The sequence below is a fragment of the Sceloporus occidentalis genome, unplaced genomic scaffold (genome assembly GCF_023333645.1).
Source record: "Sceloporus occidentalis isolate IW3139 unplaced genomic scaffold, rSceOcc1.0.p SCAF_14, whole genome shotgun sequence".
In the NCBI taxonomy this organism is placed as follows: Eukaryota; Metazoa; Chordata; class Lepidosauria; order Squamata; family Phrynosomatidae; genus Sceloporus; species Sceloporus occidentalis.
Genome location: NW_028316994.1, coordinates 16,837,969 through 16,852,384, shown reverse-complemented (window position 1 = coordinate 16,852,384; position 14,416 = coordinate 16,837,969). Strand labels below are relative to the sequence as shown.

At 47.6% G+C, this 14,416-nt stretch overlaps 2 protein-coding genes across 11 annotated transcripts in view; one reads left to right on the top strand and one right to left on the bottom strand.

The window, feature by feature from the left end:
• Positions 1 to 3,208, top strand: part of CHD3 (chromodomain helicase DNA binding protein 3) — a 78,729-nt gene extending 75,521 nt beyond the window's left edge. For all 9 annotated transcript variants that reach the window (XM_089480033.1, XM_089480034.1, XM_089480032.1 and 6 more), the window contains 3 exons: positions 403 to 566; positions 1,219 to 1,345; positions 2,312 to 3,208. In XM_089480033.1, coding sequence (XP_089336159.1) covers positions 403 to 566; positions 1,219 to 1,345; positions 2,312 to 2,409 — 389 coding nt within the window. In that variant the 3' untranslated portion in view covers positions 2,410 to 3,208. The remainder of the gene's footprint in view (positions 1 to 402; positions 567 to 1,218; positions 1,346 to 2,311) is intronic.
• A 4,972-nt stretch (positions 3,209 to 8,180) lies between these two features.
• Positions 8,181 to 13,762, bottom strand: RNF227 (ring finger protein 227). 2 transcript variants are annotated; one of them, XM_089480015.1, is made up of 2 exons: positions 13,108 to 13,762; positions 8,181 to 9,569 (listed from the first exon to the last, which is right to left on the bottom strand). In XM_089480015.1, exons 1-2 carry the CDS (start codon positions 13,734 to 13,736, stop codon positions 9,557 to 9,559), a joined length of 642 nt encoding a protein of 213 aa, XP_089336141.1. In that variant the 5' UTR covers positions 13,737 to 13,762; the 3' UTR covers positions 8,181 to 9,556. The 2 variants fall into 2 exon arrangements, with proteins under 2 accessions (XP_089336141.1, XP_089336140.1); XM_089480014.1 differs by having other exon boundaries at positions 13,145 to 13,762.
• Between the last annotated feature and the right edge of the window lie 654 nt (positions 13,763 to 14,416).

The window sequence follows — 14,416 nt, the reverse complement described above, 5'->3', positions numbered from 1 at the left end:
ACAAATATCGTGTGAGTATCTCTTTGTGTTTAGTTTCTCATAAGTATCTTTGGTGAATTCATCTCCCATCATCCACATAGAATAATCTAGTCACTAGTGCTTTGTAGCTATTTGGGACATACTGTTTGGTGATGGAAAGAATGGGCCTAGTGTGCTGTGCTCCTCCTCTATCAGTGGTGGAAAGAGGAATGTCTGGGCATTTCTTGAGCTTTAGGAGTGTCTTGGAAGCAACCCCCATCCCATATACTACATGCAATAATAACCCTTTTACGGTAGGTTCGGCAAGGGGGTTGTGGGTGCTAGGAGAGGTCATCTGCAAACCTGGGCTCTGTCCCACCTGACAAATTGCGGTTTCTTTTTCTGCTTCTCTCTCCTCCTTTCTCTCTTCTGTTGGCTTGCCAGTGTTGAACCAGCTGGAGGAACTTCTCAGCGACATGAAGGCAGATGTGACACGTCTGCCCGCCACACTCTCCCGCATCCCTCCGATTGCTGCCCGCCTCCAGATGTCTGAACGCAGCATCCTCAGTCGCTTGGCAAGCAAAGGGAATGAGACACAAACTGCCCCGGTAACCTAACTGCCTTCTTATAAGATTACACAATGTGGTGGGCAGGGATGGGGGCAGTCCATGACAGAACCCAACACTATTTTGCTTCTGTTCACACAAATGCAACCTAAAGCAAAACTGATTTTTAAACTATGTGTCTACCCACAAATGTTCTGTAAATAAAGCCACAATTGTTATTAGCTTACGTTTTCATACTGGCTGAAGAGAAAGAAAAGCCTCTACCACAACTGACATGAGTGTGCCTTTTGGCAGGCTTAAAAAGAAAGGAAAAAAGCCTTCTCTCAAGGGGAGTGTCAGAGAAAGGACAGATCAGTGCAACTTCCCTTGGCCGGTCCACTATGCTTCCATTCTGGTTGTGAATGGAGGAGCTTTCTTTTTTATGTAGCTAGCCTGGAAACCACGAGGGCTTGGTAGTGAAGGAGAAGCAAGAGCCAGCTCTCCTCTGCCAGATTTGGTCATTCACTTGCATTGTATTCCTGGTAACCTGTAGCTACCCACAAAGTTGTTGACTACTAGACTGCTCCAGCGCTCTTGTTCCCTCTGGCTGGGCTTGTTGACTTCTGCAATGTGGTTTGTTTTTTTTTTGTTTTTTTTTTGTATTGTGTTTGTAACTCAATAACCCCCTTCCTTCTCTCTGCCTCCTTCCCCACAGGCCTTTCCCCCTGGGCCATATGCCACTCCTCCTACCTTTGGAGGGTCCTTTGGTGCCACGCCTGGCGGGACACTGCCCACCATGGGTGCTAACTACAGCCAAATGCCAACTGGCTCCTTCATCACAGGTTAGTTGTGGTTGAGTGGGGGACAAGGTAGGCAACCATAAAGGAGTAACTACTAGTTTTGTAGTGGGAAGGGATCACTGTGGATGCATGTGGTGTTGTCAAGCATAGCCAGTGGTCAGGAATTCTGAAAGCTGCAGGCTTGTCTCCTGATATAATAAAGTCTTTGGAAGCCACTGTTAAGGGGGATCTCCTGCCTCCCTTCATCGACCATTATGTAGGAAGGAGAACTCAGACAGAATAAAGACCTCTAAGTAGTCAGGGCTAGAGTAGAACCAATACTGTGGAGTACGTGGGGCCAGCATTTGTGGGTTCTCTCAAGGTTGTGGGGTGTGTGTGTGAGAGAGAGAGAACTATGCAATTTTGGGTGTTAAGGCACAAAGCTTGATAAAGTGTTAAGGAAGTTTCCTGTCTAAACAACCATCTCCTTAGAGTGGCCACCATCATTACCCTTCAGAAGTCCTGATTTTCAAGCAGACGGTTACCAGTGACACACTTTTTCCACAGACTGATTTAATGATAGGAGGGAAAGGGGTGCAAAGGGGAGGGCAACAGCAAAGAGACCAGCACTCTTGTGTTCCAACAGTGACTAGCAAAATAAGGAGGGAAGTCACCAAGATGATGACATCCCAGCCCTGCCCTGCAGCCAATTGCTACCATTAGACCACCTGAAGTATTCCACCAGCTCTCCTCATACAGATGTGGCAGTTTGGGGTTGTGTTCACAAAATCCACTTCTTCTTTCCCCTAGTTTACACCACATGGACCTAACTTCTTTTATTCCAGTTATGCTAATGGTAAAGCCTCAAAAGGGAACTGACTAAAGGAACAGGCTGCTGATGAAAATGCCTTCAGGGGTTCACCTCCACCAGAAGACTGAATGCTTTGGCAGTATCAAAGGCTAGGAGGTCTCAAGTCCCATCTTTCGCTAACCTTGCCCTTTACTCTCCCCCACCCCATGTCATTGCAGCCAATGGTCCCCCTGTGAATGTGAAGAAGGAAAAAGAAGGTGAGATCCTGGAGAAGAAGGAGGCGAAGAGCGGGGAGGTGATTTGCATAGACGACTGAGGCACCCGCCTGCTCACATCTGGACAGGTCCTGCCTCTGGCAGAACACTCCCCTCAAGCCTCTCTTCTTTTTTATTTCCTGATCACATTGATGGCTTTGCCTTGGGGGGTGTGGGGGGCAGAGTGGGTTGGTCAGGCCCACCGCAGCTCCCCTTTGCTTGATTTTGTTGCTCCTCCCGTTTCCTCTTCTTGGGTAAGGGGAGGTGGGCTTCACAACCAGCTGGTTTCAACCAGAGAGATGCTTGGGAGTCAGGAGGCACTGGGGTTCCATTCTGGGCTGGAGAAGGAAGAGGAATGGGGATGGAACTGGAGACCCAGGTCTTCTGATGGGACTCCCATCTTTGGGGTTTCCTGCCTGTGACAGGAGGGGGCAACCTGGCTCTGTGCTGTTTGCCCCCAGCAGTGCAAATCTTTGGGAAGCACTGCAAAGTGACTCTATAAATATGAATATATATATAATGTATACACATTCATCCTGTATGTTTAAAAAAAAAACCTCCCCACTTGTGCTTGAACTCTCTATGGGGCAATCATGGGGCAGATGTGGGAGGGGAGACACTCCCTAGCCATGCGCGGTTCTCTGCAGTGGGGAGAGGAGCCAGTGTCAAGGTGGCCCTTGCTGGGAGCAGGGGCTGCCTCTTGCCCTTCCTCCCTCCGACCCAGTTCTTGGAATGAAGCTTCTTTGGGTGCGGGGAAGAGGCAGTAGCAGGGCCAAGCTGCACTCCTGGATTTGTTGCTGAATCTCAAGTCACTTCTTGTTTAAGCCTTGCAGAATAAAGGCCGTTTCCTTGGCTACATAACCCAGACGTGTTATGCCTCCTTTGTGTTGGTGGTGATTGGCTTCTAGACAAAACCTTCCTGGTGCAAATGCCCTGCTTTGTTTCATTCACACAAACATACAAATGGCATGACATTCTCCTCCTCCTTTCTGGTCTGACCTTCACATATTTTCTTACCCCTCTGTTCTTGTCCCTTACAAGACAAGAAACGTTTTGGGGTTTTTTGCATGGGAAGGTGGGATTACCTGCACTGTATCTTTTGAGTGTTGGCTTCAGGAGCCATCCTTCTGGAAGCATCTAGGTTTTGAAAGAGGAAACCAGTGTTTTGTTGAGTCTCTTCTTTTCTCTCTGCTCATTTTGCACAATCTGACACACATCACAAAATGCGTTAATGTGCAAAAGTATGAAGACTGGTCGTGTATCATAAATGTATGTGGTTGGCAGTGTGAATGCTGTGCTTTTGCAGTCATTCCCATTTTTCTGATTCATCTTTGCAGTGATTTAGGTATGATTATCTGTGGCCAACAGCTGGTATTAAAGTGATACAGACGTAACAGGACTTTGGGGTTCAAAGAAAAGTTTGAAGAGTGGACAGAAGCATTGTTTTTCTAGTGCAGGAATAGGATTCTTTCATTATAATTCCTGAATTCATAGCCTTCCTTATGGTTAGTAGTAACAACCAAATCTGAAAAGTAAGATACAGTTTGCACATACATTCATTTTTCTGCAGTGTGTACAGCTACACTGTCCTTTTTAAGAGATTGCCTCAATACATTGCTAGAACATGATACTCTGTGATCCAACTAACTTTTGCTGTTGGTAGTTACTCACGCCAGGCAAGGGACACAAGGCCCCCACAGTATCTGCTTCTGAAGTAAAGTATCCTTGACAATGTCAGCAATATTAGGCGAACAGTTTTAGTATAATAGGCCCCTTCCCCTCCACCACTCCCTTCTCCTTTTGTGTCGTGTCTTTTTAGATTGTAAGCCTGAGGGCAGGGAACCGTCCAATTAAAAAGATTGTATGTACAGCGCTGTGTAAATTTACAGCGCTTTATAAATAAAGGTTAATAATAATAATAGGCAGCCAGCATGGTATAATGGTTTATGCATTGGACTATGACTCTGGAGACCAGGAAACCAGATCCCGTGCTCTCAGCCTCAGAAGAAGGCAAGGACAAAGCTGCTCTGAACCAGTATTTGAAAATCCCATGATAGGTTTTCCTTAGGGTCACCATAAGTCAAAGAAATGACAAATAATTAGTATATTTATAGAGCAGCATCAATGCGCAAGGCATGTTTAAAAGTACAGGAGACCAGTTCTTTCTCCAAGAGGCTGGAATGAAAAGAAAAATACGTGTCAGATTTTATTTTGAGTAAAGGCATCTAAACCTTTTCCATGGTCATGCTTCTTGAACAGCTGTGGTTTGAGTATATAGGTAATGTATGTGTGTAGGCTAGTAGGATGTTGAGAGTGGAAACAGACGTACAGACAACTCACCACAACGTTTTCTGTGTTATGGTGAGTTCCTGAAGCAACTGACACTGGGTCCCAGTTGCCCAACTGGATAGACTTCAGAAAGGCTTGATAATGCCCATTCTGAGAATGGAAAGGTTATGTAGCATGGCATAGAAGAATGCTGTACAATTTCAAGGGAAAAGGAAGACACACCAACAGGAAACACATGGATTTTCAACATAGTGGATGATGGATGTTCTTTATGTAGAGGAAGAGAGATGGGGCTGAAAATGAGAATATTCTGCTTTTGCATCTTACCAACCCAATTTAAAAGGGGAGTGTTGATGCGGCAGGAAAACTTTTGCCAGCAGATGGCAGTGAACAGCTCTCTGCAAACAGCTCTCCATTTCTTGCATCTTGTTTCAGACAAGGGCAGACAAACCCCTCAAAGGAATAGTGCCATCTCCATCTATCCTGTTTTGCCTGGGTGGCCTAGTCATTCAGTTTCTTGTCCCTGGAGATGACTTGGAGCCAATTTCATGAGGATATCCCTACGTTGAGGTGCCAGTGCTTGTAGAGTAGCATCACCCAAAACAAACCTGTGGAAGTTTTTCTCTGCCAAACTGTTTTAACACCTGGCTATTCCACCACCACCACCCTCTTCCTCCTCATCCTCCTCTAAATAGGGTCATAGTCTCTCTAAACACTACAGAGCAGTATGGCTTGCAAATAGTTTGGAAGTTGCCACAGGTGCAATAGGCATCGAGTAACATGCCAGTTGTGAGATTCAGATAGTTGTAGTCTGAAGTAGCTTTTTCAAGCTCAGTATCTGAAGTACTGGGTTCAGAATGCTGAAAGCCAATTGCAAGTGCTTCATTCATATGATGCCACCAGGCTTGGTTTCTCCACTTGTTTCATGTATGCAGAATTCTCCCCCTTTTATTGCTCAGGACCAACATGGGAAGCTGTTCTGAACCCATCTGCCTCCGCAGCCATCACTGATCTGTTGAATCCTCTACCACCTGGCAGATCTTAACATTCAAGCATCAAACTATTTGTGGGGTCACTAAGCTTCAATGGGAGTTCGATCCCATCTAGGGCTGCTGCTGCATACTAGAGCCCATTGATGCAAGTGATGGTTTGTTGGAGGGCATGGCTCACCCTCAGATCTTTGTCTCCAGTCGCATTTGCCTTGGCCTCTCTTGTAAATGGTGGCATTCCTCCCAGCTTTTGCTCCTTGATCACCACTTTGGATATCTAGCTTTGGCATCCTAAAAAAAGTATAGGAAGCTGCCATAGATTTATTCAAACCTTTGGCCCAGCTCAGAACTTGGGACAAATCTTTTTTGAACCACAGCTCCCTGGTCCGCACCCCACTGTAGCCAGCGGTAGTCTTTCCAGAAGGCACTTTTAAATTCAATAGTATCTACACCAACTTGCTGCAACACCTCAGGATTTGGGGTGAGAAGCTCCATGGAAACTGAACCTGGAACAGGCTAGATGGAAAGCAGCAGGCTGCTACTGCGCTGGAAGCCTTCCCTTGTGCTATTGGGGTAGCTTTTGTATAGTTCCTTATCTAGCTTTAGTTCTTATTTGTGGTCTCTGTGAAATCACACAATTGGGTTTTACTGCGCCTCAAGCTTTGTAAACCAAATGAACTCCCATGAGCAATGGGGGGGGGGGGAGAGAAAAGAGCTAACTTTTTGAATAGTAGTTATGCTGATCTAATTCTAAGGTTTAAATTCCCTTAATTTTTAAAAATGCTAAAGGCTGGTAGAGTTAGCAGTGAAAACATGTCCTCCTAGCTTGGCATAATTGTCTCTTGAGTTCTTCCGTTAATAAAATTGTGAACTTACTTTGTGCTTTGTTTTGAAACTTACTTTAAAATAGTGGTAGTGATGCTCTCCCACTTGCTCTTCCTCCTTCTAAGGCACAGAATCAATCTCTTGAGAATTTTACCCCCCCCCCCCCCCCCAAATCCCACTGATTACATTCACAGGGACAATAGCACTGGAACAGGACCACTCACGTCGGCAGCCCTGTATATTCACCTATCCAGAGCGGTCCATACTAATGCGCTGTAGGCTCCTAATATGTAGGCGCTTGCTCAGAAAAGGTGCTTTTTGGAGGCAGCTTCCACATTCCCAGTTCAGTCACTATCTCCACTGGCTATACTGGTGGGGAGGGTCTAGGAGCAGTCGCACAAAAAGTAACTTTTCCAAGCTCTGCATTTGGAACTGAGCTTTGAAATTAACCCCTTCTCTCAAGATAATCTATTCACAAAGAGTCAAAAACATATTGCAATTTGTGAACATTCATGTATTAAGCATTCACACTTAAAAAATTGAGTTCACTTTTCACTCATCCTCTCACCAGTTCTTCCTTGAAATGTAGTAGTTGATTTCAGACATTTACCTTTTAAATCAGGAATTTCTCTTTGGTCTCATAAAGCCAGTACTCAAATGTAGAGGCTGGTTGGTTAACGGGTTGCCAGCCTGGTCACAAGATGCTTTGCTTCACGGAGATGTCCAACTGGATTTCTATGGAACAAGATACCTTGGCCACTGCAAGGTTTAGTCACATCCTTCCACACTCATTTGTTTGCAACTACCTGGCCCTGTTGCATTGTTAGCTGCAGGCGCAGGTGGACCAAGCACAGTGACTCACCTGAATGACACCCACAGACCGTTTCGATGTAGCATTGTCTCAAGTCAGGAGAGGAAGGCAGATTGGAGGTCCAGAGTGGTGATGAAACAGGATATGATGGATGAAATGCTGCAACCGTTTGTCTCAAGAAAGCCGGGACCCTGAGATAAAGAGGCAGCTGTGCCACTTGGAGGAATTCAACTCATGAATCAGCCAGAGGGAGACACTGGAGGCTGAAGGCAGTCTGGATGCATCACAGAGGAAGGAAGTGCTCTTGGGCAATGACTGCTCTTCCAGATGCCAGAGGAACACCCAACCCATGCCACCACCAAGGTCTAATGTGAAAGAAGGTATTTCATTCTTTTGGGTCCCATCTTCCCTCAGATTTAGATTCTTTAACCCAAAAAATACACACTGCCTCAACTTTTATACAAAACCACTTTCCTGATGTTTTGTTATGATGAAAGCGTATTTTTAACTTTGTGTATCTGCAAACAGGCAGAAGAGGAGATGGGGCTCATGAAGTAAGGACAATACACTGCACCATCCTAGCAGTCTGTTTGGCTTCAGTAATTCATTAGCGAAAGGAAACAGTTGGCTAGCAGAGGAGGAAAGAGGCCATTTCTTCTCAACCCTCAGGCTGTTTGGGTAGAACCAAGCTGTATTGCCTTACAGTTATTTTGCCAAGAATACAGAAACCTCAATTTCCATGCTAGTCATGGAAAACAGTACAAACTAATGTAGAATCAAGACATCGGGGGTTAGCACAGATGGCTCTAGCGAGCCTTTCCAACTCTGAGGATTCTACCTGGCATCCCATTCTCCTTTACCTAATGCGCCTGGAACCAGCAAGGGCCTTTCCCAGTTATAAATGTGTGGTCACCAAATATTCCAAATCTCAGGTTTTTATTAAAATTAAATAAGTTACAATTACCAAAATAAGAAATCTGAGCAGAAACTGGTCAAATACATTTCACAGAAATGCTTCTTATCAAAACAACAACCATCATTTAAAACTCTTTTTGACAACAAAACTCTTAGGTATGAAGGTCCAAGTGTGTGTCTTTACTATTTGCATGTGAAATTCTGAAATGAGGGAAAACCTGTAAAATCTGTTCTCTAGTTTGTAGCAAATGCAGATAAAGAAAAAGCCATCTTGGTAACCTCATAAAAGATAACGAATTCCCTTATGTGCCTGAAACCAAGCCATCCAGCAGACTAGAACGCCAGTCCCAAGGAGCTGTCTGGCAAGAGGCCTCTGCAGGTTAGCAATAAAGCATTCCTCATCTCTGCCTGCTGCACCCAATTTATAGTCAAATGAGGCAAAATGTGTATGCCTCTGAGACAATAACCCCATCTGGGCAGGAACTGGCTCTCCCCTGATACTTTCAATGGCTTTCTAGATGGAAGGAAGGTATGAGGCATCCCATTGTCCCAAGTTTTATGTTTTCTGAATGCAGAGGGAAAACATTATTTCCCTCCAAGGGTGAAGTAACGAAGGCAGGATTATACACACAAATGGGAACTCAAGGATGATCTACCTCTTGCTATCTGTTTCCTCCCCAAAACAAGGAATGTCTTGTATCAAAAATAAAAATGATAAAAATAATGATTTTACAATCAGAAACAAAAGTTCACTTGGTTCAAACAAACAAATCATATCACATCTGTCTCTATTTTTACCAGGATGGGCATGGGAAGGTGCTTTTTGACGCTTTTCCATATGTTTATGAACAGGCAACAGAGATGTTCAATAGGGGCAAAACTGGAAACAGGCACAGACACAGACACAACAAACGGTCTGCAAAGAGGCCACTGAAATACTCCCAATTCTGCTTGGAAGAGAAACCAAGTAGCATCTTGTATGACTGGACACGACACGTTAAATCTTTCCTCTTCTTTCTGTTCCCTCTCCCTTCTTGTGCTGCATTTCACATGGCAGATGTGATGGACCAGGGCAGGAAAGAGATTCTTGGGCCACGTATCTGCAGCCTCAGAGCCTGTGGGCTAAAGAACAGCAACTCCAAGGGCAGCAAAGTGCTTTCATGGGCAATAACCAGGGCAGGAGTTTCATCAGCCTCCATCATCCTGCACATGTTGTGGGGAAAGAATGCTCTGGGTGTCGCCAAGGGCCAGCTTCCCCAAAGCTTGTAAATACCAAGCAGGTTACATTCTCCCGAAGGCGCAGGTCATAAGCTTTGTTGATTCAAGCCTTCCACGTTCTTTCATATGATGTAGCAAGTCATGAGAGCCAAGTCCTTCATTTCAGAGCCGTAAGCTGTGCAGAAGGGAAGAAAGAGGTACCAGTGTAAACAACCAGCGAAGGTGACCCCATTTTATATTCAAGGACTTGAAATGCTACATCTAGCTCTTGCCAGCACAGGCTCCACTCTTGTATAGACTCACCTCACAGGAACCATACATTAAAGTGGGAGTGTACTTTATCTCAATGCCTGTGGCCTAGAAAACCTACCCTCCCACAGAAACAAGCCAAGGACTAAGAGTGCTCAGCTCCATAGACTTTAGCCCTGAAAGGTCATGGAGCTTTCACTTTCAAGAACTCTGGCAACCTATGCTTCCCTGTTTTTAACCCATAAAGCACCACTTGTATTCTCAAGTTAGAAATGCTGCTTAGGATTCCCCCCCACATAAAGGTCAGCACACTTTTGTCTAGGGCAGTGTTTCCTAAACTGGTTCTCCAGATGTTTTGTACATCAGCTCCCAAAATTCTTGTTGCCCAAGCTGTTTGGTGCTTCTGGGAGTTGAAGTCTAAAACATCTGGAAGACCAATGTTTAGGAACCACTGGTCTAGGCAGAAGAATGAACCAACTTTTAAAGGAGCAAAATGAGTTTGTATTAGGCATTTTAAGTGTTGATATTCAGGTCCAAGAGAAATGTGGAGGCAGCAGAGGGGACCACAGGCACCAACAGCATCTGCTTCTGCTCCACTCCAGGGCCATCCAAAAGCGGCTGCCTGGTGCAATCCTGAGTGCATCCGACGGGGACCAGGGAGCATCCAAGTTTACCTCTCCACTGAGCCATGAAGCTCACTCGGGGACCTGTTGGGCCAGTTAGACTCTCTCATCTTAACCTGCCTCAAAGATGTTGTACAAGTAAAAAGTGGGAAGGAGGGAGCCACATAGATTGCTTTGACCTATTTGGTAGAAAGGCAGGTCAGAAGACATGTGCTAACAGTGAACGCCCCACAGTAAGGAACGCTGGATGCCAAGTGCTTTAATGGCGCCAATGGCTTTGTTTTATTTTGTATTTCACTTCATGTTTATAAATGCTGTGAAGCTGTGATGGAGCCCTGGTAGCGCAGTGGTTAAATGCCTGTCCTGCAGCCATTCACTCAAAACCAAAAGGTTGCGAGTTCAAGACCAGCAAAAGGGCCCAAGCTCGACTCAGGCTTGCATCCTTCCGAGGAGGGAGCTAAAATGAGTACCCAGACTGTTGGGGGCAAATTAGCTTACTTGCTAATTAGCTTACTTGCTGTTCACCGCTATGATCTTTGGAATAGCGGTATATAAATAAAACATATTATTATTATTATTGTTGTTATCTAAACAGAGCTCAGTAAATTAATGCTGCACATTAATGAAAGCATGTAATGTTTCATTAAAATGGAGAAGATACAGGAGAGCTTCATTATACTAATAATTTCATCTTCAACCATCAACCTTTTTCTTCAAACATTCCCAAAGCTTCAGGCCCCTTTTATAGAAATTACAGTGATTCCTCCTCAAATCAGCCTGCAGAACCGTTCCAAAACATAGCAGCTTCACCTTCCTAAGCTGCCCCTAACCTGGAAGTAAGAAAATGCCCTTCAGAGACCCAGAAGTGATTAAATGGTTTGACATTCCTTCTGGGGCACCAAAGACAGGCTGCTGCAGTTCAGGATGGGGAATATAGGGGCCACAAGAAGCCCCCATGTCGGCTGAGGGGCCTATTTGCTTACAGCAGTGGTCCCCAAACTGTGCTCTTTAAGGGATTTTGGACTTCATCTCCCAGAATCCCAGCCTATTGGCCAACATGGCTGAGGCTTCTGGGAGCTGATGTCCAAAATCTCTTAAGGGCACAGTTTGGGGGCCACTGGCTTACAGCATCCCTTGTAAAGCACAAATGGTCTTGTACAGATAATCGATGCACCAAAGGAAGAGGGAGCCCTGTGCTGCCCAGAGCCCAACCCGATTCCAGAAGCGGCACAAAGGGGACCAACACTGTGTGCCTCCAAATCGTTTCTGACTCTCGGTGGCCCTAACCAGGCTTTTCTGAACCAGATTTCTTCCAAAGGAGTTTGCCACTGCCTTCCTCTGGCAGGGAGGCTGACTTGACCCGTTCAAAGCCCCACTCCAACACTCAAACCACGCAGCTTCACGGCCTTCCCAAGAAGGAAACCAGAACTACTTCTGGATAATTAAGTGCATTTCTCTGTTCTGGTTAAAATTAAGAGTCCTGAGGTATAAAGAAGAAAAAAGTGACAGAAGCACATGCCAAGACTGAGCAATCTCCATCTGGGCCAAATGGCCTTGTCCCCTTTGAGACCTCCATCCTTTATAGAGGTCTCTTCTTATTAAAAGGCTGAAATGACTCTCCTAATAATGCTTAGCCACGTTAAGGGCGCATGTATGGGTCTTCAAGTCACACAGGGACCTGATGAATTCCAGACATTCTCCTTAAGCTGCTAACACAGGCTGCATTTCAGCCCATCCAGCAGCGGGAGGCCAGGCTCCCTTCTGGGAGAAAGGCAGCATACTGCCATGCTGAGAACCACCCTAAATGTGGCCCTAAGGCTCAAAAAAGGGCCCCGCACCCTTGTCATAGAAGCCTTTAGGGACTAGGACTCCTCCGCAGCAGTCAGTGACATGCCTCTTTCTCTGGAGGAGGGAGAGAGAGATACAGGGCCTGTGGAGAAGGCAGGGCTGACCCACTTGGCTCTACTGGAGAAAGGCTTTTCTGTGCCGGTGGAGCCAGCCTATGACTCTAGAGACCAGGCTTCGATTTCCAGCCCAGCCATGAAACCCTCTGGGAGACCTGGGGCAATAAGTCACTCTCTCTCAGCCTCAGGGGAAGCCTCCTCTGGACAAATCTTGCCAAACCCCAGGATAGCTTTGCCTTAGGAAAGACTTAATGGCACACAACACTTGAGGCGTCTATGAGTCTCACCTTCAAGGAGCCTCGCTGTTCTGTGCCTTCGGGCCATTTCCTACTATGGCGACCCTAAAGCGACCCTGTGGCTGGGTCTCCTGGGCAAGATCTGCTCAGAGAGGAGGCTTGCCATTGCCTTCCCTGAGGCTGAGAGAGTGTGGTCTCCAATGGGTCTCATGGCTGAGCTGCAACTGGAGCCTGCTCTCGAGAGCCAGAGACCCACCCTCAAACCGCTGCGCCGCGTCGGCTTTTCGACTTCAGCTCCCAGAATCCCCGACTGCTGGCCAACACGGCAGAGGCTTCTGGGAGCTGAAGTCCAAGCCCTTCGAGGGCCACCGGCGGATATATGGACCTATTCCGAAACCCCAGACTCCGAAGGCCTGGCGAAGACCGTCTCCTGGCCCCAGTTCAGCCACTTTCCCCTCAAACGAACCAGGAACTTCGTCTCTGTTTCGTTCTTAGTTCCATCTGTTCTTATATTGAAACGCCCTGGTTCTTATTTCCTCTCTCTTTAACACAAAAGGCCACTGTGTTCCTTCATGGAACCCTCCGGCTTTTGCTCAGTCTGCAGAAGCTTTGTCTCTCGTCCCTAGACAGGACTACACTTCCCATGATCCCACCCCAGAGAGAGCGAGAGAGAGAGCAGCCATGATGCTCACGTCACATACAAGGCGGGGAGGGAGAGGGCGAGGGAGGGCCACTCACGGTTGACGGGCATCCGCCGCCGTCCAATGGGGAGCGAGTTGCTGCGGCCACGCCCCCTCCTCCGGCTCCGCGCATGCGCAGCGCTCCCTTCGCCCTTGAGGAGGCGCTTGAAGGCTCGCCACAGCCGCCATTGCTGTCCTTCCTCGTCTTCCTCCTCCTCTTCGTCCTTCGTCTCCGCTGCCTCTGCCTCCGCGCCGTCTTTCCCCTCCTGGAGGCGGACGACGCGGTGCCAGAGCTCGGCGTCGATGGGCGGCAGGACGAGGCGCCTCCTGGCCCCGCCGCTGCCTCGCCTGACGCCGGCCACCAGAGGGTTGCCTCGCTCGCGGAGCGGAGTGACGGCCCGGCAGTAGGGGCACGTGACCTCCTCCCACCAGCCCTCGCGCGCCAGCCGGCACACGCACGCGCTGCACATCACGTGGCGGCAGCGCGAGGGCTTCCACGAGCCGTGCGCGGCCCCGAGGCGGCGGGGCGCGCGGCCGCAGCGGTCGTAAGGCATGCAGCAGATGCCGCACTCCAGCTCCTCCTCCTCGCCGCACTCCGAGGCCACGCCTTCCCCTCCTCCGCCGCTGATAGGCGCCTTCTCTACCAGCATTTTTGATGGCCACGCCCTCTCACCAACATCTGTGGCGAGATTGTGGGGCACCAAGCCTCGACTCCCTCTATTTATAGACGCGATGCGGCGCTGTAGCCACGCCTCTTTTTTGTTTCCCGCCAATCAGGAGCTCGAAGGGGCGGGGGCGCGAGGAAGGGAAAAAGGGCACGCCCCTTTCGAGCGACGGAGAAGGCGATTGGTTGGGGAGAACGAATGAGGGGGCGTGATGACGTCAGACGTAGCCTGGAATCAAACAGCGGCGCCTCAGGCAGAGAAAGCATCCCAGCTTCGCCTCTGTCGCGGGATTGTAAATCAGATTCAAAGTAGCAATGTTTATTATAATAAAGGAATAAGTAATCTCAGCACTGCAGAAATAAGTTGACCGCCACGGCTCCGTGCTGAGGGATTCTGGGATTTGTAGTTTTTGTTGTGGCACTGAGGGGGCTAAATGTCTCAAAACTACAAATCCCAGCATTCCTAAAAAGCCCTGAAAGTGAACTAAAACGTCCTGAAAGCACAGCGGATCCTTCCTGAGGAAGGCCAGGCGCTTAGAGAGACATTGGCAGCCTGAGCCTTCCTAGGCTTCGGCCTACTTCCTCAGATGCATTTGGAGAGGCGCTGTAGGCTGTGTTTTTGGAGGAAAGAGCAGGCAAAACTAACTCGAGGATCCCTAGCCTTCT

Coding starts and splice junctions, on each gene's coding strand:
- RNF227 (XM_089480014.1), bottom strand. CDS start 13,736: ATGCTGGTAGAGAAGGCGCCTATCAGCGGCGGAGGAGGGGAAGGCGTG. Junction 9,570..13,144: donor GCGGCGGATGCCCGTCAACC/GTGAGTGGCCCT, acceptor CCTTCTGCACAG/CTTACGGCTCTGAAATGAAG.